Source organism: Erinaceus europaeus, chromosome 16 (genome assembly GCF_950295315.1).
Source record: "Erinaceus europaeus chromosome 16, mEriEur2.1, whole genome shotgun sequence".
Taxonomy (NCBI): Eukaryota; Metazoa; Chordata; class Mammalia; order Eulipotyphla; family Erinaceidae; genus Erinaceus; species Erinaceus europaeus.
In genome coordinates, this window is record NC_080177.1 from 56,501,028 (window position 1) to 56,526,940 (window position 25,913).

The 25,913-nt window shown below is 43.3% G+C and overlaps 1 protein-coding gene across 1 annotated transcript in view; it reads left to right on the plus strand.

The window, feature by feature from the left end:
- The window catches only part of RYR3 (ryanodine receptor 3), a 691,732-nt gene that overhangs the window by 494,127 nt on the left and 171,692 nt on the right, over positions 1-25,913 (plus strand). Inside the window, exons 39-42 of the mRNA XM_060175180.1 lie at positions 16,617-16,890; positions 20,929-21,043; positions 22,659-22,788; positions 24,165-24,268. Of these exons, the coding sequence (XP_060031163.1) occupies positions 16,617-16,890; positions 20,929-21,043; positions 22,659-22,788; positions 24,165-24,268 (623 nt within the window). The remainder of the gene's footprint in view (positions 1-16,616; positions 16,891-20,928; positions 21,044-22,658; positions 22,789-24,164; positions 24,269-25,913) is intronic.

Consider the following 25,913-nt stretch of genomic DNA (forward strand, 5'->3'; position numbering starts at 1 on the left):
ACTCCCCAATAAAGAAATTTAGAAAGAAAGAAAAGAAAGAGAGAGAGAGATAGAGGGAGGGAGGGAGGGAGGGAGGGAGGGAGGAAGGAAGGAAGGAAGGAAGGAAGGAAGGAAGGAAGATAGTGGCTGCAGGGGAAAGGAGATGGCACAGACCCCATCATGCACAAAGACCCCAGTTCAGGTCCCCAGCCACCACACGAGAGCACCAGGCACAGAGGAAACTTCAGAAGCAGTTGAACAGTGTTGTAGTTTCTCTACTGCTCACTCTGCCTCCAGCTCTCCCACTCTAAAGAAAAAGAAGTCTATTTGGGAGGAGTGGAATCACAGAAGCCCCAGTGAAAAATCCAGGTAGCAAAAAAAATTTTTTTTAACTAATTCAGGGGCTCAGGTAGTAGTATACCTGGTTGGGTGCACATCTTACCAAGTGCAAGGAGGAGCCAGGTGGTGCACGCACCTGGTTAAGTACACACATTACCGTGTGTGAGGACCTGGGTTCAAGCCCCTGCTTCTTACCTGCAGAGGTAAGCTTCACAAGCAGTGAAGTGGGTCTGCAAATGTTTCTGTCTCTCGCTCTCCCTCTCTCTCTCTCTGTCTCTCTGTTCTCTCTCTCACTCCCTCCCCCCTCCCTACTCAATTTATGTCTGTCCCAACAAATTTTTAAAAAGCAAAAATGGCCACTGGGTGCAGTAGATTTATTGTGCAGGCACTAAGCCACAGCAGTAACCCTGGTGACAATCAAAATAAAATAACAATGTACAAGGACCTAGGTTCAAGCCCCTCAGTCCCCACCTTTAGAGTGGAAGTTTCATTTGTGGTGAAGCAGTGCTACAAGTGTCTATTTTTCTGTCTCCCCATCACCTGTCAATTTCTCTCTCTCCTAGCAAATAAAATAAGGAAAAGAAAAGGAAAAAAAAGGGAAGGGAGACTGGCTACCAGAAACAGTTGTTTCACAGTGCCAGCACAAAGCCACATCAGTAACTGTTGTGGCAAAAAAAAAAAAAAAATACTCCAGGAGCAGAGGAATCATGCAGGTGATTCTTGCCTGGTGATCACTTACCTGGTAGTTGAAAAGAATGCAGTTGTGTTCCTCATATGCAGATACCACAGTGCTCAATGGAACAGCAGGGATGTTTTTCCTCCCCTAGTACTTGAAGCCAGGATCTGCATGTAATCACTTTTGATGGGAGAGTCTATAGATCAACCCACAGACTGGTGAAGGATCCCCCACCTAGTTTGTAGTTTCAGAATGTAGTCAGGTATTTCCAGGAGTTTCTATTAACGGGAGTGTGTTCGTTCTCAATAATTAGAAGTCTAGCCTATTGCTAAAAATTATAAAATTTAAAAAGATTATTATAAAATTAAATTTTATTATGAAATTAAAAAGGCTCTAAAAGGTTATCATGGGGATGTGGTTCAGTGGTAGAGCACAGGACTTGTAACCATGGACCTCAGGTTTGGTCCCTGGCTAAAGTGGCCCAAACAGTGCCCTGGCTCTGTGCTTTCTTCCTCTCATGACATAAATAAATAAATCCCTTTTTGAAAATACAGTGCTATCATCACTCAAGTTTTGGGTTAAAAAAAAATGGATGTGCAGTGTTAACATCCTTCCCAGAGGCTGGCTGAGATAATCCATTTCTTGCTGTTCCCAATTTCTAAAGGCCGCCTCCATTTTTCCGTTACCAGAGACTACTCAAATATGGCTTATAATTGCACCAGGAACTAAACATATGACCCTCAGAGCTTCAGGCATGAACATATTTTGCATAACTTCTCTGTTCTCTCTTGTGCTGCACCATGGAGGAGAGAGAGGAGATCTGGAGTGGAGAGAGAACACAATTCTTTATTTGCGCAGGCACCTCAGAGTTGGGTGAGAGCGCAGTGGTTCAGGCCACATGGAGGTAGCAAAAATGGCTGCCTCCCACTATGCACAGCAGCCCTCCATTCACTGAGGTGAAAAGCGGGCAAGAGAACGAGGGGTGGAAGAAGAAGGGCTTTATAGGGCAAAAACCGGGAATGATGAGCTGGGACAGGATTGGTTGGGAAAGGCACTCCGAGAATGTCCCAACTCTCACAGGAACTGGCAATAGCCTGAGGGGACAACATGGCAGATGTGACTGCATCTGCACAATTTCCCAGCATCTCCCCCTTTCCTTATATCTAATGGCCACAGTATAGGAAATTTAGAGTGGAGCAGGCTTAAATGTTTTTAAGGTATGCCGTGATCAGGTGGGAAGATGTAGGATGTTTCTGTGGGGGAGGGAAGACTTACATGGCCACCAACCTTGTGAGATTTATGTGTCCCCCCCCCCCCCGTGCTCAACCCCTCTGTAGAGAGAGAGACTTACCTGGAGGTACTCGTCTCATAGGTTAAGCTCTGCCAGGCTCCACCATCTCCTCACAATATTTCTATATCTCTCCCTATCTTTCTATCTAGTCATTGCATTAAGATGGGTCAATGTCTGTAAAAGACTCCATCTGTGACAGAGGAATAGTAGTGTAGGGGTGAGCAGAAACCTTTGGGGCATAAACCTGAATGATATAACAAAACAGGAAGGGACAAGTAGGGGAGCAGTAAGAGCCAGTGTGATGCCAAGGGAAGACTGTTGGGCAAGGGGGCATTTCCTGTCTCTGGGGGTGTCTCCTCCCTCTGGGGGCATCTCTTGCCTCTGGGGGCAAGGCCTAGTAATGAGGGGTGGGGGTTCTGCCTCTGGGGGCATCTCCTGCCTCTGGGGACAGGACCTAGTAATAAGGGAAGGGCGTTTCCCGCCTCAAAGGACAGGACCTGCAAGTGGGAGTGTGTGGCCTGCCAAGCAAAGGGGCTGTTTGGCGCTATATAGTCCCCAAGGCAACTGGCTACAAAGTCCATGAACTACCGCAGGTCAGTCTTTGAAAAACCAGCAGTGTGAAGAGAAGGGAGCTGCTGTGAAATTGTGTAAAGTGTCCAAGAGGTGTACCAGTAAGTCCAATAGAAGTGTCAGTCCAAAGCAGATGACCACAGAAGAAATGCCAGGGGATGAAACGCTGCACGTCTGTCTCAATGGGGAAGGTCAGCCACCAGAATTCTGCTTTTCTGTAGAAAGTGAGCTGGAACTGTCAAAACGTGACAGGCAAAGCAGGAAGGGCAGACAGGCAGTAAGAAAGTTCTGTCCTTGGAGTCTGTAAATCAGGTTCTTCAGATCGTGTCATGTCATATCATGGGTTTCGGGGAGTGTGCCACTGTAGCCATGCCATCTAGTGGGCGATGTCAGAGTGTGCAGGGGTCCAGATGGTTTTCCCCAGGATTCCTGTGAAAGAAACACAAACAATCTGCTTCCCGTGGTTAGCAGGACATCTGAGTCAAAATTTTTTATAGAAAAAGTGGTTTGGTGCCTTAGCCAACTGAATATTTAGGGATGTATCTCCCCTTATTTCTTTCTTTACTTAATTGAGCCTAGACATTTGGCGGGCCTTCTCAACAACCATTTGTCTGTGGGGGTAGTAAGGGATGTCTGTGGCATGGGTGATGTTATAAAGGGAAAAAATCTTTAAATTGTTGGCTGACAAAGGCAGGCCTATAGTGGCAAAACGAGATACACCAGTTAAGTGTAGAAAAATATGTTAATGTTGTTAATTCACATGAGTTGTGTTGTTAAAAATTCGGAAGCTCTAGCTGGCTGGGCTAGCTTCACGGGCGGGTAACAGAGACGACCAGAGACATAGGGCTGGGCAGGGAAGCTGTATTTCTTTATTCAGGAACAACGATTCATAAACTAAACCAAACTAATCACCAAACAGAACTCTGCTGTCTCTTTGCGGCGGCGCAAGCACTCTCTCTAACTCTGCCACTCTGGAACTCTGTCGGGGTTCCTAGGGGCGGGGCCAAGTGGGCCCGCGAAACTAGCAGGACTGATCCAATTCTCTTGGCGGGGGAGAACTAAAACAACCCAATGTAAAGCATACAACAGAGTTGTATATGGAGGAACTTCTTATAGTTTAATACCTTACTATATGAGCAGATGCTTCTTCATGTGAAGGCTTGCCTAAGGGGACAACATGGTAGATGTGACTGCATCTGCACAATTTCCCAGCACTCTCTGACCCCTTACAGTAGCCTAACTGGCCTCTTCTGGTTGCCAGAGGTCTTTTCTCACCCGGTCACCCTAGGACCCCTCTGAATCCTTTGAGTCCACCCAGATAATTCAAGATAAAAGTTCCCATTTCAAGATCCTTCACTTAATCACATCAGTAAAGTTGCCCTGGAAAGTACTATCCTCACAGGTTTCCAGAATTAGGAAATGAATAATTATTCTGTCTGCCAGCAGGAGGGAGAAAGCAGGGGTCAAAAATGCCCTTGTTCCTTCAACTTGGAAATGCTCTTCTACATGTTAATGCTTCCAGAGCATTTGCCACCCACAACAAGTTGCTTCCTAAAACACCTAGCATTTAAAAATAAGTGTACATCATTTAGATGCACATAATTATTCTTCTTTTCCCAGGGCAAGTGTGAGCATTGCAAATTGATTTCCAAATTCCAGCTCAGTACAGTGCAGTTTGATTTGCTTCCCTTACCTCAATGTAATCAGAAAACTCTTTTTCCCAACCTGACCCATTTTGGAAAGCACACTTAGAACCATAACAGCAGCAGGATTTGGAGTCTGTAGACTATAGGGGTTTTCTTTGGTCACTGACTTATGCTCTTTGACAATAAGAATGTGATTCATTGCAATATAGCCATTTGTGTAGTGTTTTAACCTTAGAGATGAGAGCAAAGAGTCTTTCCATACCACTGCAGCCTAAAAATCTAAACCTATATGCCGGGCTAGCTTTGCAGATGGGAGACAGACAACCAGGGACTCATGGCTGAGCTGGGAAGCAGTATCTCTTTATTCATGAAGAACACAGCACAATCTAAGCTATCTAAACTATCTATAATCACAATCCTGTTCATATATATATATATATATATATATATATATATATATATATATATATATTGCTAAGTAGGGTGGAAACAGGATGTGACATAGAGAGTGTGGAGCAAAAAAAAAAGACTGGTGGAAATCAGGGTGACTACGAGAGGGGGCAGAGCAAAACGACATCGTGAACCAGTGGGGATTCAACCAATGCCCTGCAGGCAGGGCAGTGCTTAGTTAACAGTGGTTATATAAATAGAATACAGTGTTAAGCAGGGGGGAATTAAACCAATGAAACAGAAGGGGTTTTAGAAGCAGAATTAGAAGCATACCAACATTTCCCCCTTTCTTTTTAACTAATGGCCATAGTATCAGGAGTGTGGGGTGAACAGAAACCTATATCGTACAGGCATTTTCAAAAGAACTGGCACAAGACATGGAGGAACAAAATAGGAGAGCAGCAAGAACCAGTGTGATGCCAAGGGGAGGCCTGAGGGGGGCGTTTCCTGCCTTAAAGGGCAGTGCCTAGCAGGTGAAAGGGCATTTCTTGCCTCTGGGGGCATCTATTGCCTCAAAGGGCGTTTCCTGCCTCTGTGGGCATCTCTTGCCTCTGGGGGCGTTTCATGCCTCAAAGGGCATTTACTGCCTCTGTGGGCATGACCTAGTAAGGAGGGGGAGTTTCCTACCTCTGGGGCCAGGGCCTGCAGGTGAGAGGGCATAGCCTATAGAGTCCCAAGGCTCTGGCTGCAAAGTCCATGCTCTGCTGTGGTCAGTCTTTGAGAAATCAGCAGCATAAAGGAAAACTGTTGTAAAGTTGTGTAAAGTGTCCAAGAGGTGTACCAGTAAGTCCTATGGAAGTGTCAGTCCAAAGCAGATGACCATGGAAGAAATGCCAGGGGATGAAACACTGCACGTCTGTCACGATGGGGAAGGTCAACCACTGTGATTCTGCTTTTCTGTCGAGAGTGAGCTTTGGAGTCTTTGAATCAGTCCACCCTACTTGGCAAATATATATATATATATGGACAGAATTGTGATTATAGATAGTTTAGATAGCTTAAATTGTGCTGCATTCTACATGAATAAAAAGATACTGCTTCCCAGCTCAGCCATGAGTCCCTGGTCGTCTGCCTCCCGCCCGTGAAGCTAGCTCGACATAATGACGCCCTGAAACAGGGACAGGACTCTCGGATCCACACACATGCAGCAGACCAAAGAAGACCAGATAAGTAAAGTCGCCATGGCCTTCCTTCCTACTTATGAAAAGGTTTTCCAAAGCTTCTACTCTTTCTTAATGAGACAGTTTCTCTGCCTCTGGAACATTTTGCTCTGGTCCATACTTTGGTTCCCTGACCAGGAACTTTGGTTCCTTATGATTGTGATCGTAGAGCTTGGAAGATGCATGGAGATTTCTCCTTGGACTTTCTGGATTCCCTCTCCCATGTTTCCCAAGGAGGACAACTACATTTTGCTCCGGGCCACACTTTGGTTTCTTATGACTGTGATCGTAGAGCTTGGGGGATGCGCAAAAATTTCTCCTTGGACTTTTTGGACTTCCTCTCACATGTCTCCCACAGGGAAGGACTACTCTAACTTCAAGAGCATTCTCCAGTATCCAGTACCCTGGCAGTCCCCAATAATGGAGAAACATGGTTAGTTCTACCCTCCTGATTTGATTCTTTCTTTGATGGGAAGACGTTTTTAAAAATGGGTGCCTGCAGCAATCCAGCAGGAACCGTCAGAAGCATCCTAAATGGAATTTAGAGGAGATTTTTGGACTAGGATGCCCTCTGGGGACTCATGATGCTACATGGTGAGAACTGGATAATCTGGTTCAAGGTGAAAGAAGCAAAAGCTGCCTACGGCTTTTCTCTCCATTTCCCCCTCATTGTTCTCTCTGAATATCTTAAGTTTGCTGTCTGCTTTCAGTTGCATTTCATAAGAGAATGATTTGAATGACTGAATTTTTGTATGACCTTGACTTTACAAAAAAGAAAAATGCTGGACACAGCCATGATTTCTAGAGATATTCCAAAACATTCCAAATATTGTTTTTTTCTCTTTTGATTTTTTTTTTACGTCTTGGCATAAATCTGAAATGTTTAATCCTGAAAACTATGAGTTATGGGCGGGGCAGATAGTGCAATGATTATGTTAATGATTCTCATGCCTAAGGCTTCTAACCGTGGTTCTTTTATTGAATTTAAACTGTTTAAACAACCTTAAAATCATACTGGAAAGGACTTCCAATTATAATGGAGCTATCAATTATAGTAAACTTCTAATCTGCTACAAGTTTTGTTTGACAAGTAAGTGAATTACAGCTGTCAAATTTTCAAATGAAAAAGCATCTACTCAAATGGAATCCCTGGAAATCCATTTGGACCCCTATTCTCTGACATTGCCCACAAGATGGCATGACTACAACGCACCCCCAGAAACCAATGATGTAACCTGGCATGACCTGAAAAAACAGATTCACAGACTCCAAAGCTCACTCTCTACAGAAAAGCGGCACGTGTACTATAAGAATAAATAGACTTTCTCTTACTGTAGTTGACATTGCAGGACTGGTATTTCTGACCATTGGAAGAAAGAAATCATACCAAGAGTGGTGAGAGACTCCAGGCTTTTCTTGAGGGGAGTTTAGGGATCTGACATCCAAAATCGGGTTACAAAATAGCAAGTGGAAGGAGAAGTGAACAACTAGACTATAAATAGTACTTGGGCTCTGAAACTGATACACTAATACCACTTTCAATTTAAAGACTGTCTGGAACGAGGGAGATAACACAACTGTAGCACATTGGACTTGCATGTAGGAACCCCAGGTTGCTGAGCAGTGTCCTGGTCAAGAGCAGGAAGACAAGAGGTCAAATTCTTTCTTCTAGAGAATTTCTGACTAATCCATAAATTAAATAGTTCAGCATTATCATTCTTTTTTAATTTTTTATTATCTTTATGTATTAGATGAGGATAGACAGAAATTGAGAGGGAAGGGAGGAGACAGAGAGGTAAAGGGAGGGAGAGGGATAGGGAGAGGGAGAGGGAGAGGGAGAGGGAAAGAGAGAGATAGACCTGCATCACTGCTTTACCACTGCAAAGCTTTTCCCTGCAGGTGGCAACTGGGGGCTCCAACCTACATCCTTGCACATTACAGCATGTGTGTTCAACAAGGTGCACCACCACCCATCCCCCACCACCCATCCCTAAGAGTTGTTTTTCTCTGAAATATCTTTCAGGTATCAAGTCTGTTTAAACAGTGCATTACCTTAGAAATAATACCATTCTGAGTTAGCTTAAGAAGTCATTTAAATGTGACTTGTAGATCATATATTTGCTATAATTTCCTAAATGCAAGTAGCCCTAATTGTACATTAGGATGGGGAAAATGGCTCCAGCAAGCAGATCCATAGGTGGAAAGGAGGAGTATTATAATAGTCCATTTAAATACTTGCAGATACCCTTCTTTTACTGTGTCAGATCTCAATAAATACTATATTTTCAAAGGTTGACTGCCATGTAGAAATTGAAACCTCACATGAATTTTTGGATTTGGGTGTGTGAAAATGGCTCCTCAGTCCCAAATGTGTGTGTAGTGTTTTATTCTTTTTTTTTTCCTTTGTTGGGATTAATGGTTTACAGTCAACAGTATGATAGCAGAAGAGTCCCAGATGATTTTTGTGTTTTGATCACTAGGGAATCATTGACTTCCAGCATTATGCAGCCCTTCCAAATATTGGCATGACTCACTATAAAATATTGTAAAATTATACTTCTCCATATCAACAGTTCAATCAGAAGTCTTTAGTATTAGGAAGCTGTTAGACTCTCAGTGACAGGTAAACATTTTCCAGAGTTCTAGTTTTTACCATGAAAGCTCAAGTTGTATTATTGGCAACTGTCAGTTGCTGTCCTCACAGAGACAGGCTTGCTTCTTCCATTTTTAAGAAACTTTTTTCCCCTTGCCCGGGTCTGATTACTACAGTTTATCTCTCATTCTTTTTTTTGAAAGCAGCATTCCTCTAAACAAGCAACTACGTTAGCTCCCAGTTCAAGCACACAAGTGCATCTCCTCATAGCAGCCTCTGCGTTCTGATGAGCAGAAGTGTTTTAGGCACACTTGCCTTGGACAGTCTACTCAGAGAAATATATATTTCTTTAATAAAATTATTAACTTTTATATTTCAGGTAGGACATTGTTATATGAAGTTGTTTCTAGGGTTGTGGTAGTGAAGTATAGAATTTGACACTACTTACTGCCTCAGGCCCTGTTAAGGCACCAGCAGTGAACTTAACACAATGAAAAGACAAATAGTTAAATTAAAGTTACAGTGCGAGTATGTTGCCTTTGTGAATCATGAAGAGGATCATGAGGACTCCAGTAGTGCAGACTGAGTATAATAAGTGCAGTAGTTAATTTATTATTACGTTCATAATATGTGCCAACCATGGGGAGATGCATTAGTGGTTTTAGACGTATATGGAGAAGCTACCCCATTCGAATGATGTCCATTTTGACCCCTCAACCCTGGAATATTTGTGGTGTTCTGCCACTGGTTCATTGGAGCTAATTTAAAAACAAAGGAATTTTCAGTAGCAGTGCTTTCAGAGGCAGGAAGCTTCACTTTCTCAGTCCCAGCAGTAATCATGTAGGCTGTTAGAAATTCATCGATTCAGACTAGCTTTTTGTTCTTTTATATGGCAGATACTGAAGTTCTAAGCACATGTAAACTCACAAAATATCATATGCTTCGAAGGGCTTTTTTTTTTTTATGCCTTCAAGGTTATTGCTGGGGCTCAGCACCTGCACAGGAACTCCAAGGCCCCCAGTGACTTTTTTTATTTTTTAATTTTTTTCTGTGGTAGAGAATGAAAAACAGAGCTCATGAAGCATCACTTCTAAAGATGGTGGTCAGAGGCTTGAACCCAGGTCCTTGCCCATGGTAAGATGGGCACTCTACTGGGTGAACCAGAACTCAGTCCCCTTTTGCCCATTTTAGGGGTTATTTTAAGTGTCCTTTCTTTTCAAGGTTAATCTCTCTTCTCTGTTGGTATGCATGAGACCCCTTCTGTTTCATTTGGTTTAAATCCCCCCTGCTTAACACTATTCTATTTACATAACCACTTCATTCTATTTACATAACCACTGTTAACAAGTTCCACCCTCCCTCCAGGGCATTTGTGGTTCAGTGATAGGATTCTCGCCTAATCTGCCCCCTCTTTGTCACACTCTGATTTTCACCAGTCACTTTTCTCTCCACCCTCTCTATGTCACATCCTGTTTCCACCCTACTTGGGAAGTGTATATAAAGACAGCATTGTGAGTTTTAGAGTACTGTACTTTGAGTTTAACTTAGCTCGTCTTAGATTGTGCTGCATCCTGCATGAATAAAGAGATACTGCCTGCAGCTCAACCATGAGTCCCTGGTCGTCTGTTACCCGCCCGTGAAGCCAGCCCGGTGAAAACAACATAACTTGTCGAAAACAACATATGGCGCCACAACGTGGGACCAGACCTGCGCAACTCCCAGATAAGTGAAGACTTTGCCTACCTATGCACTATGGTCTTCTCTTCTACTTACGAAGAGGTTTGCCAAAGCCTCTACTGTTTCATTATGAGACAGTTTCTCTGTCTCTGGAACATTTTACTCTGGGCCACACTTCTGTTCCCTGACCGGGAACTTTGGTTTCTTATGACTGGAATCATAGAGCTTGGGAGATACACGGAGATTTCTCCTTGGACTTTCTGGATTCCCTCTCCCATGTTTCCTGAGGAAAAGGACTACATTTTGCTCCGGGCCACAGTTTGGTTCTTTATGACCGTGATCGTAGACCTTGGGACATGCATGGGGATTTCCCCTGGGACTTTCTGGACTTCTTCTCGCATGTTTCCCATGGAGAAGGACTACTCTAATTTGAAGAACATTCTCGAGTACCCTGGCAGTTCCCAAGTATGGTGACACGTGGTTAGTTCTACTCTCCTGATTGGATTCTTTCTTCGATGGGAAGACGCTTTTAAAAATGGGTGCCTGAAGCAATCCAGCCGGAACAGTCAGAAGCACCCTAAATGGAATTTCGAGGACCTTTTTGGACTAGGACGTCCTCCGGGGATTCTTAATCCTACATTGTGAGATCTTGATAATCTGGTTCAAGTTGCGTTTCATAAGAGAATGATTTGAATGACTGAATTTTTGTTTGACATTGACTTAAAAAAAAAAATGCTGGACGCAGCCATGATTTCTAGAGACATCCAGAAACAATCCAAAAAATTGTTTTTTCCCTCCTTTGATTTCTCTTTTACGTCTTGACATGAATCTGAAACGTTTAATCCTGAAAACTGTATGAGTTATGGGTGGGGCAGATAGTGCAATGATAATGTTAATTATTCTCATGCCTGAGGCTTTTAACCATGGTTCTTCTGTTTACCTTTCCACATTTTATTGAGTTTAAACTGTTTAAACAACCTTAAAATCATACTAGAAAGGACTTCCAATTATAATGGAGTTATCAATTATAGTAAACTTCTAATCTGCTACAAGTTTTGTTTGACAAGTAAGTGAATTTCAGCTGTCAAAGTCTTCACATGAAAAAGCATCTACTCAAATGGAATTCCTGGAAATCCATTTGGATCCTGTTCTCTGACATTGCCCACAAGATGGAATGACTACAAACACACCTCAGGAAACCAATGATGAGACCTGGCACAACCTGAAGAAACAGATTCACAGACTCCAAAGCTCACTCTCTACAGAAAAGCAGAATTCTGGTGGCTGACATTCCCCATCAAGACAGACGTGCAGCATTTCATCCTCTGGCATTTTTTTCTGTGGTCAGCTACTCTGGACTGACACCTCCATCGGACTTACTGGTACACGCTGCTGTGCTTCTCAAAGACTAACTTCAGCCAATTGCCTTGAGACTTTATAGACCATGTCCCCTCGCCTGCAGGCTCTGTCCCAGAGGCAGAAAACTCCCCCTCCTTATTAGGTTATGCCCACAGAGGCGTGAAGTGCCCCAAGAGGCAAGAGATGCCCACAGAGGCAGGAAACGCCCTTTGAGGCAAGAGATGCCCCCAGAGGCATGAAGCGTTCCCAGAGGCAAGAAATGTCCTTTCGCCTGCTAGGCCTTGCCCTTTGAGGCAAGAAAAGCTCCCCTTGGCATCACACTGGTTATTGCTGCTCGCCTATTTTGTTTTCCATGTCTTATGCCAGTTCTTTTGAAAACGCCTGTACGATATACGTTTCTGTTCACCCCACAGTGGCCATTAGTTAAAAAGAAAGGGGGAATTGTTGGTATGCATGAGACCCCTTCTGTTTCATTTGGTTTAAATCCCCCCTGCTTAACACTATTCTATTTACATAACCACTTCATTCTATTTACATAACCACTGTTAACAAGTTCCACCCTCCCTGCAGGGTATTTGTGGTTCAGTGATAGGATTCTCGCCTAATCTGCCCCCTCTTTGTCACACTCTGATTTTCACCAGTCACTTTTCTCTCCACCCTCTCTGTGTCACATCCTGTTTCCACCCTACTTGGGAAGTGTATATAAAGACAGCATTGTGAGTTTTAGAGTACTGTACTTTGAGTTTAACTTAGCTCGTCTTAGATTGTGCTGCGTCCTGCATGAATAAAGAGATACTGCCTACAGCTCAACCATGAGTCCCTGGTCATCTGTTACCCACCCGTGAAGCCAGCCCAGTGAAAACAACATAACCCGTTGAAAACAACACTTCTCAGTTTGAAATTCTGGCCAGTAAGGATGTGCACAAGTGCCATGTGAATTGCATGTGCATGTGAAGGATGTCCACAAGTGCCATGTGAAATGCATCTGTCCATTAGCAGCACCATGAAGATGCGTCATGCCTTGTATATCAGGTGCTTAGGGATGCTTCTGTGTTCTTTAGCCATAACCTTGGGCATTATGATGTGCACCACCACCGAACCCCTTAGTTTCACTTTTATAAATGTGGATGTCCAGTTTTCCCAGCAACATTCACTGAGAGAACACCCCCCCATGCATGGCCTTGACCCCTTTGTCATATGTTAGGTGACTGAATGTGTGTGGGCTCATATTCTTGATTCTGTTCTGTTGATATAAGTGTCCATTTTTGTTGCAGTACCATGCTTTTTTAGTGTTTATACTTTTCAAATTTTTTTATTTATCTTTGTTTGATAGAGACAGCCAGAAATCAAGAGGAATGGGGATATTGAAAAGCTTTCCTCCTGCAGGTGGGGATCTGAGGCTCGAGCCTGGGTCCTTGTGCATTGCAGTATGTGCACTCAACCAGGTTTGCCACCACCTGGCCCCTGGTACTATGCTGTTTAAATCACTATTGTTTTGTAATATACTTTAAGTTGGGGAAGATGATATCTCCTGTTACTTTCTTTTTTCTCTGGCATGCTTTGGCAGTTTGTGGATCCACAAAAATTTGTTGACAAGTTGTTCAGTTTCCCTGAAGAATGTCATTGCACCATTGTGATTATTGTGCCTAACTTGTAGTATTTACATCAGTCTTTTTCAGATTGTCCTTAGTTCACCAACATTGGTCATATTGCTTTCCAATTATGCCACACACCTTTCTTATGTCTGTTTTCTTCTTCTGTTGTTGTGTTTCTAGTCCTACTCTTCACTACTTGTGAAGCTTCCCTCCTGCAGATGGGGACTGGGGGCTTGAACCCAAGTCCTCGTGCACTGTAAAATGTGTGCTCAACCAGGTGCACCACCACCTGGCCCCTCATTTGCTTCTTTTCATGTAGGACTCTTCTCAGTAATTTTTGCAATACTAGATTGCTGGTGGTGAATTCCTTCAGTTTCTGTTTATTTGAAAAGATTTTTACTTTACCTTCATACTTGAATGATAAATTGGCAGGCAGAGTAGTTACAGCTGAAAGTTTTTATTTATCTATTTATTTTTATTTCTTTATTGAGGAATTAATGTTTTACATTCAACAGTACATACAATAGTTTGTACATGCATAACATTTCCCAGTTTTCCATATAACAGTACAACCCCCACTAGGTCCTCTGAATCCTTCTTGGATTCAGGAACTTGTGTGTTTGTTCAACTTCCTAGATGTCTGGTTTTTTTTTTTTTAAGTTACACATCTATGGGAATTTTTTTGCTATTTATTTAAATATGTTCTCTGCTCCTCTCTCCAATAACAATCATATTCATTTTTTTATGAAGTCTCCTAATTCATAGAGAATTGATTTGTTTTTTTCTAAAAAACCTTTCCTTTCCAACAGCTTTGAATTCAAAATGTATGGTGTTTGCATCTTCTAGCCTTGATATTCTTTGTTCAGCCTGACTTACTCTACATACTAGACCTTATGTTTAAGCCTTAACTCCATCCAAATGTCCTTTACATCCTATAGCTCCATTAGGTGTTTTCTTTGTGCTTTTTGTATTTCTTTGTAACATGTTCTTTGAGTTCTTGAATTTGTGTCTGTATGTTAAATTTAAATTCTTGAATTACCTTTATAATAAGTTTTATGAATTCAACCTCTGATATTTTTTCCAGTTCTTTGTGTGTTTGATCGATTATATTTTCCATGTTTTTGTTTAAGCATGGTTTCTGTTGTTCAACCAGCAGGTGGTGCTGTGGCTATGTTGTTTATATGTCATGGTGGTGGCGAGGAGATTCTTCTAAATAACCCTGAGCAGATTGAATGCCTTTGAGACAAAATAATATCTTTCTGCCTTCTTTCAATCTGTAGTCTGGCCTATGGAAGCCCACTACCACAGTCCAGGCAAGCCTCACAGCTTTAGATTTCATCCGGGTTTTTCCCTGATAGGTTCCATACCTTCTTGGGGCCAAGCCTATGTATCTACAAAAATGGTACCAGTTGTCAGATGCTGACTCCCAATTCACCTGTTTTTGTCTTGAGAGTTTACCCTGCACCCCTTTCCACATGTGCCTTCACCCACATGTGGTTCAGTAAATTTCTTCAGAAGTTTCAGTTGTGATGTATGGCTACAGGGTATAATTCCAAATCTCATCAACCACCAAAATTCTGTGCTCCACCCTCCCAAACACTATAGTTTTCACAAAGACTTAGATACTGTTTCTTTGCTTTTTGTGTTTTTAATTTAATTTTTATTGCCACCTGGGTTCACTGCCTGCATGATGGATCCATCACTCCTGGTTTTTTTTTTTCTTTTTCTTTTATTTGATTGGATAGAGAGAAATTAAGAGAGAAGTGAGAGATATGGAGGGAAAGAGAAAGAGAGATACCTGAGATTTGCTTTACTGCTTGTGAAACATTCCCCCAGCAGGTGGGGAGTGGTGCTTGAAACCAGATCCTTGCACATAGTAATATCTGTGATCAACTGGGTGCACAAATGCCCAGCTCACCTATTTTGTTTGGTTGGTTGGTTGATTTGTTTTTGTTTTCTTACAAGTTAATATGTATCCGCTCTCTAGATTCCACATATGAGTGAAACCACCTGGTATTTCTCATCTCTTTACTTATTTTACAAAGAATAATCACCTCTAGTTCCATTCATTTTGTCCCATAGGATGCAGTATTATCCTTTTTTATTGAAGAATAGTGTTCCATGGAGTATACATACCATACACTTTTTTAAATTTCTTTATTGGGGAATTAATGTTTTACGTTCGTCAGTAGATACAATAGTTTGTACATGCATAACATTTCCAAGTTTTCAATATAACAATACAACCCCTACTAGGTCCTCTGTCATCCTTTTTGGACCTGTATTCTCCCACCCACCCACCTCAGAGTCTTTTACTTTGATGCAATACGCCAATTCCAATTCAGGTTCTACTTGTGTTTTCTCTTCTGATCTTGTTTTTCAACTTCTGTCTGTAAGTGAGATCAGCCCATATTCATCCTTCTGTTTCTGACTTATTTCACTCAACATGAATTTTTCAAGGTCCATCCAAGATGGGCTGAAAATGGTGAAGTCACCATTTTTCATAGCTGAGTAGTATTCCATTGTGTATATATGCCACAACTTGTTCAGCCATTCATCTGTTGTTGGACACCTGGGTTGCTTCCAGGTTTTGGTTATTACAAATTGTGCTGCTAAGAGCATATGTGTACACAGAACTTTTTGGATGGGTGTGTTGGGTTCCTTAGGATATATCCCCAGGAGAGGAATTATAGGATTATAGGGTAGGTCCATTTCTAGCCTTCTGAGAGTTCTCCAGACTGTTCTCCACATAGGCTGGACCAATTGACATTCCCACCAGCAGTGCAGGAGGGTTCCTTTGACCCCCACAACCGCTCCAGCATTTGCTGCTGTTACCTTTTCTGATGACCATACATTTTTAATAGTCATTTTTTATGTACATTTAGGATGTTTCTACTCTTTGGCAATATGAATAATGCAGCTGTGAACATAGGGACATAAAGGTCCCTTTGAATTAGTACTTTCATGTCATTAGGATAAATGCCTTTGAGTAGTACTGCTAGATCATGAGTTATTTCCATTTTTACTTAAAGGCTGTCTGTACCATTTTCCTATAGGGGCTGTACCTGTCTGCCTTCCCACAAACAGTATAACAGACTTCTTTTTCCATTGTTTCTAACTGACCAAGATATCTGACCCAGAGTGGTGAAGCCCAGGCAACAGAAATGAAAGGGAGAGGGGAGGGGGGAAGAAAGGAGGGAAATTTATTTGAACTGAGCAGCTTATCATGGAACAAAACGTTGAGGTTCCCTCCTGTTTCTCCCTCTCATTTGCCCTTCTAGCAACACTGAAAGAGCTCATCTCACAGACGATGATCCACTGGGCTCAGGAAGACCAGATCCAGGATGCAGAGCTGATCCGGATGATGTTCAACCTGCTCCGGAGGCAGTACGACAGCATTGGGGAATTGCTGCAGGCACTGAGAAAGACCTACACCATCAGCCAGGCCTCTGTGAGGGACACCATTCACCTTCTGGCTGCTCTGGGCCAGATTCGCTGCCTTCTCAGCGTCAGGATGGGCAAGGAAGAGGAACTGCTCATGATCAATGGGTTGGGGTAAGCCACTGTAGTTAGGCACCTGTCTTTTTTTTTCTTTTAACTCATTTATTTTTTAAATTTATTTATTCCCTTTTGTTGCCCTTGTTGTTTTATTGTTGTAGTTATTATTGTTGTCAATGTTTTTGGATAGGACAGAGAGAAACAGAGAGAGAAGGAGAAGACAGAGAGGGGGAGAGAAAGATAGACACCTACAGACCTGCTTCACCACCTGTGAAGCATCTCCCCTGCAGGTGGGGAGCCAGGGGCTTGAACCAGGATCCTCATGCCGCTCCTTGCACTTTGAACCACGTGCACATAACCTGTTGTGCTACCACCTGACTCCCCTTTATTTTTATATAAAGGAAATATGGACAAAACCATAGGATAAGGGGGGTACAACTCCATACAATTCCCAACATCAGAACTCTGTATCCCATCCCCTGATAGCTTTCCTATTCTTTAACCCTCTGCGAGTATGGACCCAGGATCATTATGGGGTGTAGAAGGTAGAAGGTCTGGCTTCTGTAATTGCTTCCCCACTGAACATGGGCATTGACAGGTCGATCCATACTCCTAGCCTGTCTGTCTCTTTCCCTAATGGGGTGGGGCTCTGGGGAAGCGGGGTTCTAGGACACATTCGTGGGGTTGTCTGCCCAGGGAAGTCTGGTTGACAGCATGGTAGCATCTGGAATCTAGTGGCTGAAAAGAGAGTTAACATATAAAGCCAAACAAGTTGTTGACTAATCATGAACCTAAAGGCTGGAATATTGCAGATGAATGTATCTCTTAACGTACTTCCAGTGAGAAAATGTGTTTACCTGGAAACATTGGCCTTCTGCACCCAGATCACATAAAGTGTGCTTTCCCTGACCCAGATCTCATGATATGTGGGCTATATCCTTGCCAGATAAGTTCCCTTTGTTAACCTAAGAGACCAGACCCCTGCTACTCCAGGCAAAGGGAATTGCTAGAGTGTGGGGATGAATCTCGCAGAAAAGCAGTTAAAGTTTGATTAAAAGTCCCTAGGGAAACAATCAAGTTCTCAGAGGAAGAAGTCGTGAGTGTGTTCAATCTCACAATACAGAAATGTTGTGAGCTCTTAAACTTAACCAGTAATTTTCTGAGACTTACCTTTGGAAATTGCCACCTGCTCCTTGCTTTCCCAGGAATAAGCCAGTGAACCATTTGTGTAAGTTTTGTAAGGCAGCATTACCCTTAATGCTAGTTTATGACTCTTTCTTAAAAGCCACATCATCAACAAGATTGTAGTTTAGATGTGGAAAAGACTTCCTTTAATTAGGTGGTAGAGCACTTCCAATTCTGAATGAGAACCTGGAGACTCCAAAAGGTCCACTGACTGGGGATGAGAACACAGAATTCAGAACAAAATGATGGTGCATTCTGACCTCCACAGGCACATACCTAAATCTGTATTATGTCCTCATGCAGTGATACTGAACAAACGACATTAAAAAAAAAAAAAAAAAAAAAACCGAAATGTTCACTGAAGGCCAGGGAGAAAGTATAATGGTTATACAAAAAGACTTTCATGCTCAAGGCTGCAAGGTCTCAGATTGTGTCAGCACCACCATAAGCCAGAGCTGAGCAGGAGTTCACAATTTTACTCAGTTTTATTCAGGAACTAGAACTGCAGCCTTCTGGCTGTTTAAGATTCTGTCCCACCACCCTTGAGCCAGCAAATTATAAAAGTGTCACAGGACTCAAAATAAGAAGCCATGAGGGATGGTAGGAAGGACAATAAGTATGCATTCCCCAAAGTCACTTCCAGGAGGAAAAAAAATCTTTTTACTGAAGTTACATAGATTTATACTAGTATAAACATTTCAAGGCTACAGCATTGTGAATCCACTTCTGTATACACCACCGTATGTTTAGCACCAAATGTCTGGTTTCCTTCATCCATTATGCAGCTGACTCCTTTTGCCTGAATTTCCCACCCTCCCTTCTAGAAATCACTAGTCCACCGTTACAATCTAAGAGTCAATTTTAGTTTTATTTTACTAGCTCATTTTTAGCTCGAGATACACTGCTTGTCTTTCTCTTTCTGACCTACTTCACATACTGTCACATTCTAGGGTCGTCTGTATTGCTGAGAGCAGGGAGTCATGTCTTTGTAGCTGCAGAGGACCCTGTTGTGTATAAAGATCACATCTTCTCTACCTACTCCTGCCAGTGGGAATATAGGCTCTTGAGGATAATGCCGCTATGATCATGGAGGTGCAAGGCTCCTCAAATTTGGGTTTTCACATTCTTTGGGCCAATATCCAGAAATGGTTTGATTGTGTCATAATGAACTTTCAAAGAGGAATTGTATAATGGAAATGAAGAGATGTGGTGGGAGAGAGGGAGGGACGGAAGGAGGGAGACAGAGAGAGAGAGGGAGAGGGAGTATTATTGCTGGAGCCTCCTCACTTCCAGCTGATGTTTTCAGATAGAGAGCAAAGGAAAGACACCAAAGCCTCCTCCAGTGCTGTGGGGCTGATCTTGGACCTGGACCATGTGTATGTATGCCAGAGCAGCACACTGGCCAGGTGAGAATATGAGAGACTTCTGTGGGGAGAGTAAAAAACTGCAGCTTCAGTTTCTTCCCAGGCCTTTACTATAGGTAGTACTTCCATGCGGCAGCTGTAGTCTTCAGAGAAACAGTCAAGTGAGTCACAGGCTGCTTCTGCATTTTGATTTGCCCACAGCTTTATTCGGTGACTACACCGAATGGCTTAAAAACTGATTTGCTATACATTCACTTCTTGATTATTTCACTGGATTTAGGGAGTGCTCTTCAAAAATAGCATTGGTACCTAATGTACAAATAAAATGCCTCTTTGTTTTGATTTCTTTAATATTCATTTATTCCCTTTTGTTGCCCTTGTTGTTTTATTGTTGTAGTTATTGATGTCATTGTTTTTGGGTAGGACAGAGAGAAATGGAGAGGGGAGGGGAAGACAGGGGAAGAGAAAGATAGACACCTGAAGACCTGCTCCACCACTTGTGAAGTGACTCCCCTACAAGTGGGGGGCTGGGGGCTCAAACCAGATCCTTATGCCAGCCCTTGCGCTTTGCGCCATGTGTGCTTAGCCCACTACTGGCAAACGCTAGAAGAAGAAGCCCACTACTGCCCGACTCCCAATAAAATGCCTTTAAGTGTCTTGTCATTAAGCAAGTTGAAATCCACACAGAATTACAAGAAACAGAAAGAGAGTGTGAGAGAAATCCATTGATCCAGGCAGCCTTAGAGTAGCCACAAGTAGAAAGACTGAGACAACTGTTTAATGCAGCCTTTGAAAGAAATGTTTCAGGGCTATCAAAATAGCTCAGCTCAGTAGGGTACCTGCCATCGTTACTACCCAGGTTTGAGTCTGGCCGCCACAACGTTGGAGAAAGCTTTGGTGTTGTGTCTTTCCTTTTCCTACTGTCTCTTCCTTTCTGTCTCTATCTTTCCATGTGTATCTGTCTGAAAACTGTCAACCTGGAATGGTGAAACCCCAGCAATGAAAGGAAAAATAGAAATATGGAGTATTCAAAGATAAGGAGCAAGTTTTAGGAACATGTTATTTTCTTGGACTTTAACCCTCCATAAGAAAAGTACTTTTCTTGGGAGTTGAGCGGTAGCACAGCAGGTTAAGTGCACATGGTGCAAAGCACAAGGGCCTGGCTTAAGGATCCCGGTTCAAGCCCCTGGCTCCCCACCTTCAGGGGAGTTGCTTCACAGGCAGTGAAGCAGGTCTGCAGGTGTCTATCTGTCTCTCCACCTCTCTGTCTTCCCCCACTCTTTCTGTTTCTCTCTGTCCTATCCAACAACGATGACATCAACAACAACAATAATAACTACAACAATAAAACAAGGGCAGCAAAAAGGAATAAATAAATAAATATTTTTTAAAAATGAAAAGCATGCTTCTTACCACATCATCTTCACCTCTCACTTCCAGTTTCCCCTGTGACTTATCTGTTTGAGTGTGTGCACATGGGCTCAGCCCTAAATTTGCACAGCATTGACCTGAGTAAGTGCTGAGGGCTCTGTAATCCTCTCTCTAGAGACATCATGAATAACAAGGTTTTCTACCAACATCCCAACCTCATGCGGGTCCTCGGCATGCACGAGACAGTGATGGAAGTGATGGTGAACGTGCTGGGTGCTGAGAAGTCCCAGGTAATGCTAAAGGGGGGGGGGGAACCCTACAGGACATGAGCCCTGGGCAGACAGATGCACATGGGTGGTTTGTCTGAAGCCAAGGACTGGTATCCTCTGCCTTCCTTACCCTGAGAAGGCCGGGTGGTGCTGCACCCAGTTAAGTGCACATATTATACCATGTGCAAGGACCCAGATTTAAGCCCTTGCTCCCCACCTGCAGGGAGGGACACTTCACAAGAGGTGAAGCAGGTCTGAAGATGTCTTGTCTTTCTCTTTAACTCATGCTCCCCTCTCAATTTCTCTGTCCTACCAAGTAAAATTAAAAGGAAGGAAGGAAGGAAGGAAGGAAGGAAGGAAGGAAGGAAGGAAGGAAGAAGGGGAGGGAGAAATGGCCACCAAGAACAGTGAATTCACAGTGCCAGCACCAAGTTCCAGCAATAACCCTGAGAGAGAGAGAGAGAAAGAGAGAGAGAGAGAGAGAGAGAGAGAGAGAGAGAGAAGAGTTGTGTAGTCCAGCCTGTAAGAAGGTATAGAACTGTGGGTTTGAAAACCCCCAAACTTCTGTTCTTCTTTCCCCTGGTGCATTTACTTCCTGAACTCTGCAGTCTTGACCCTTCCAGGAAAGGACTCCTCTAGATTCCTCCAAGGAAGCTGGTGTGTTTCTGTGCTGCATCAGGAAGAGAACAAGGCCTCAGTATCAGGATCCTGGCAACATCCCCATAGAGTTTGCACTGCCTTTGTGAGCCACAGACAGATGTCACTTGCAGACACCAGGAAAGGAGTGAGGGTTTGGACTATCTGGGTATTTATCCCAACTTGCACTTTGTACTATGTGCACTTAACCTGGTGTGTTACCACCTGGCCCCAGACAGAAATCTATTTCAAGAACAATAGTTAACTCTCAATATTTTTGGAGGTCTCTTCTTAGCTATCAACTCTGTCCCTCTTGTGAATAGGTCTTGGGTATAAACTTAGATTGCTGAGAAAATGCATCTTCTAGACCATTCTAGAACTCTTTAAAGTCAGTCTCTCTCTTCCTTCCTTCCTTCCTTTCTTTATTTCTTTCTTCCTTTCTTTTTTTATTTAATAATGATCAACAAGACCGTAGGATAAGAGGGGTACAATTCCCACCACCAGAGTTCTGCATATCATCCCCCTCCACTGGAAGCATTCCTGTTCTTTATCCTTTTGGGAGTATTTATTTTATTTTATTATATATATATATATATGTGTGTGTGTGTTTTAATTTTTTATTTATAAAAAGGAAACACTGACAATAACCATTGGATAAGAGGGGGTACAATTCCACACAATTCCTACCACTAGAATTCCATAGCCCATCCCCTCCCCTGATAGCTTTCCTATTCTTTATCCCTCTGGGAGTATGGACCCAGGGTCATTATGGGGTGCAGAAAGTGGAAGGTCTGCCTTCTGTAATTGCCTCCCTGCTGAACATGGGCGTTGGCAGGTCGAGTATTTGTTTTAAAGACAGAGACAGAGAAACAGAGTGAAAGAGATCATGCATAGCACAAGAGCTTCCTTGAGTACAGTGGGGCCCAGGTTTGAGAGTCGGGCTTTTGAGAAAGACCCCACGATAGTTCTGCCCCATGTCTCTCCTTGCTTTTTCCTGCAGATTGCTTTTCCAAAGATGGTCGCCAGCTGCTGCCGCTTCCTCTGCTATTTCTGTCGAATTAGCCGGCAAAATCAGAAGGCTATGTTTGAGCACCTCAGCTACCTGCTGGAGAACAGCAGCGTGGGCCTGGGTATGTGTCCTATTGGAAAGTCCACATTTAGACTCTGAAGTCAAACACCCCCTACAGACCAGAGAGGAGGTAAAGGGGAGGAAGCCGAGAGTGTTGGGGGACTTTCACACATAAACAGGACCACTGATCTAAAATCAGGTGAGATACTGAGACCATGTCTCTATTCCCCAGCCTCAGAAGGGTCATTGCTACCAAGCAACACTGGTGACATATTAGTGCTGGCAGAATTACATGGCATTAGGACCAATGGCTCATGGTTTGTAGACTGCTGCCTTAGACTAGGGACGTAGCTCCCTTTGGCCTTGCTGACCAGAAGCAGTGCCATTAAGACTAGGCCAAGGAACCCGTCCTGTCTTAGCAGACTGACTGGAGCCCCAGGCCCTTGTCCTGAACCAACCAGTGCTTCCTTCTCTGCTAGGCTGCCTGCCCCAGAGCAGCTGGGAAATGCAGTGTAGTCTCATCAATACCACAAGAACAGAAAGAATCAAGTGTTCTCATTCACTTTTCTGAACATGAGCCAGAGAAATATGTGGCATATAATACACACACGCACGCATGCACGCACGCACGCAGGCACACATGCACGCACGTGCGCCAAATCTCAAGTGATACTTCCTACTCCCAGCCTGTTTGTCAGGTGCCACTTGACATTTTTCTTATTTCTGGCCATCGAGCCAAAGAAGAAAACCAAAGAGAATACTGGTAACCTGGTGCAACTTCCAGAGCCAGTGCTATCTGAAACTATTTAAATACCATAGGTGACGGCCAAGAAATGGACAAGTCATTTGAGTTTAGTTGTAAAGTGAAAGAACAAGAAAGAGAGTGATCCCCATATGGGAGCCCCTGATAAATTTCATGTTGGAAAAACACTTGAAAAATCAGTGTTCCTGGGTGACACTGTGAATAGACTAACTTCATCCACATTTAGAAATAGCAATAAACGGGGGAGTTGGGCTGTAGCGCAGTGGGTTAAGCGCAGGTGGCGCAAAGCACAAGGACTGGAGTAAGGATCCCGGTTCAAGCCCCGGCTCCCCACCTGCAGGAGAGTCGCTTCACAAGTGGTGAAGCAGGTCTGCAGGTGTCTGTCTTTCTCTCCCTCTCTCTGTCTTCCCCTCCTCTCTCCATTTCTCTCTGTCCTGTCCAACAACAACAATGACAATAAAACAACAAGGGCAACAAAAGGGAATAAATAAATAATAAATAAATTTAAAAAAAAAGAAATAGCAATAAATGTAAGGAGAAATAATAGCTCCTTGGAAAACAGCAATATGACCAAGATTTAGTGTATTTGCTGCCCTCTCCTGGCCATCTATATGACCTGCAATCTCAGTTCATGGTTTAGTGGTCTCTGTCCCTTTCTCCTCCTCTTTCCTCAGCCTCCCCATCAATGCGGGGATCTACGCCCTTGGATGTGGCTGCTTCTTCAGTGATGGACAACAATGAGTTAGCGCTGGGCTTGGAGGAACCAGACCTGGAGAAGGTAACCAACCCTGGAGAAACACCATCTCTACCCCGTAGTACAGGGGAAAATCTACCTAAGACTGAGAGGGAGCCTCCATCCGAAACCAGAGCATGGCAGAAAGCAGTGGGCAGGCATGAAGACCTGGCATTTAGGGTCAGGGAAGTGGCTTCACATGCTGAGTGCATGCCTCCCATGTGTGAGGTTCCAGGTTCAAGCTATCATATGAGAGCACCAAGATCAGAGACAAGCTGAACTCCATGGGTGGTGAAGTGATACTTTGTTCTCTTTCTCCTCCTCGCTTCATCATCTTTCTCTTTCCATCTTTTTTTTTTGTATCTCCTACTCTTTTTAAATTGCTCAAACATATTTTTCTAATTTCGTTTATTTATCACTGAGAGAGATACAAGGAGAGAGAGAGAGAGAGAGAACCAGAGCATCACTCTGGTACATGTGCTGCTAGGGATTGAGTTTGAGTTTAGCGCTTGAGGCCGCGAGCTTGAGCATGCAGCTCTTTATCCACTCTACCACCTCCTGCTCCACAACTCCCACTCTCTCTTACTTCTCTCTCATTCCTCCTCTCTCCCACTCACCCTTCCTTCTCTTATTTTCTCTAATAAAAGATCATAAATTAAAAACTGAACTGGGGAGGCGGTTCAGTAATAATACTACATAAAAATACTTTTTAGGGAGTCGGATGGTAGCATAGATGGTAGCGTAGGTTAAGCAGAGGTTGCGCAAAGCACAAGGACCAGCGTAAAGATCCCGGTTCGAGCCCCCGGCTCCCCACCTGCAGGGGAGTTGCTTCATAGGTGGTGAAGCAGGTCTGCAGGTGTCTTATCTTTCTCTCCCCCTCTCTGTCTTCCCCTCCTCTCTCCATTTCTCTTTGTCCTATCTAACGATGACAATATCAGTAACAACAACAATAATAACTACAACAACAGTAAAAAAAACAACAAGGGCAACAAAAGGGAAAATAAATATTTTTAAATTTTTTTAAAAAATGCTTTTTAAAAAGAAAAAACTAGGTTAGGAGATAGCTCACCGAAGTAGCGCACACATTTTACCATGCACTAGGACTAAGGTTCTAGCCCCTGGTTACCACCTGGGAACACCTGCATAGAGAAGCCTCTTGAATAGTATAACCATGCTGGGGTATCTCCCCACCCTATAGATCTGCCTCTATCTATCTACCTACCTACCTACCTAGCTATCTACCTACCTACCTACCTACCTATCTACCTATCTATCTGTCTGTCTGTCTATCTATCTATCTATCTATCTATCTATCTATCTATTTTACCCCCTCTGCCTTTCACCTTCTATCTTAAAAATACATCCCCTAGGAATGGTAAAATCATGTAGGTGCAGAGCCTCCCTTGAAAATTGCCACAGGGGGCCAGGCAGTAACACAGTGGGTTAAGTGCACATAGCATGAAGCGTAAGGACCTGCCTAAGGATCCCAGTTCCAGCCCCCAGCTCCCCACCTGCAGGGGTGTCGCTTCACAAGCAGTGAAGCAGGTCTGCAAGTGTCTTTCTCTCCCCTTCTCTGTTTTTCCCTACTCTCTTGATTTCCCTCTGTCCTATCTAATAACAACAATAACAACAACAACGATAACAAGGGCAACCAAAAGGAAAAAATAACCTCCAGGAGCAGTGGATTTGT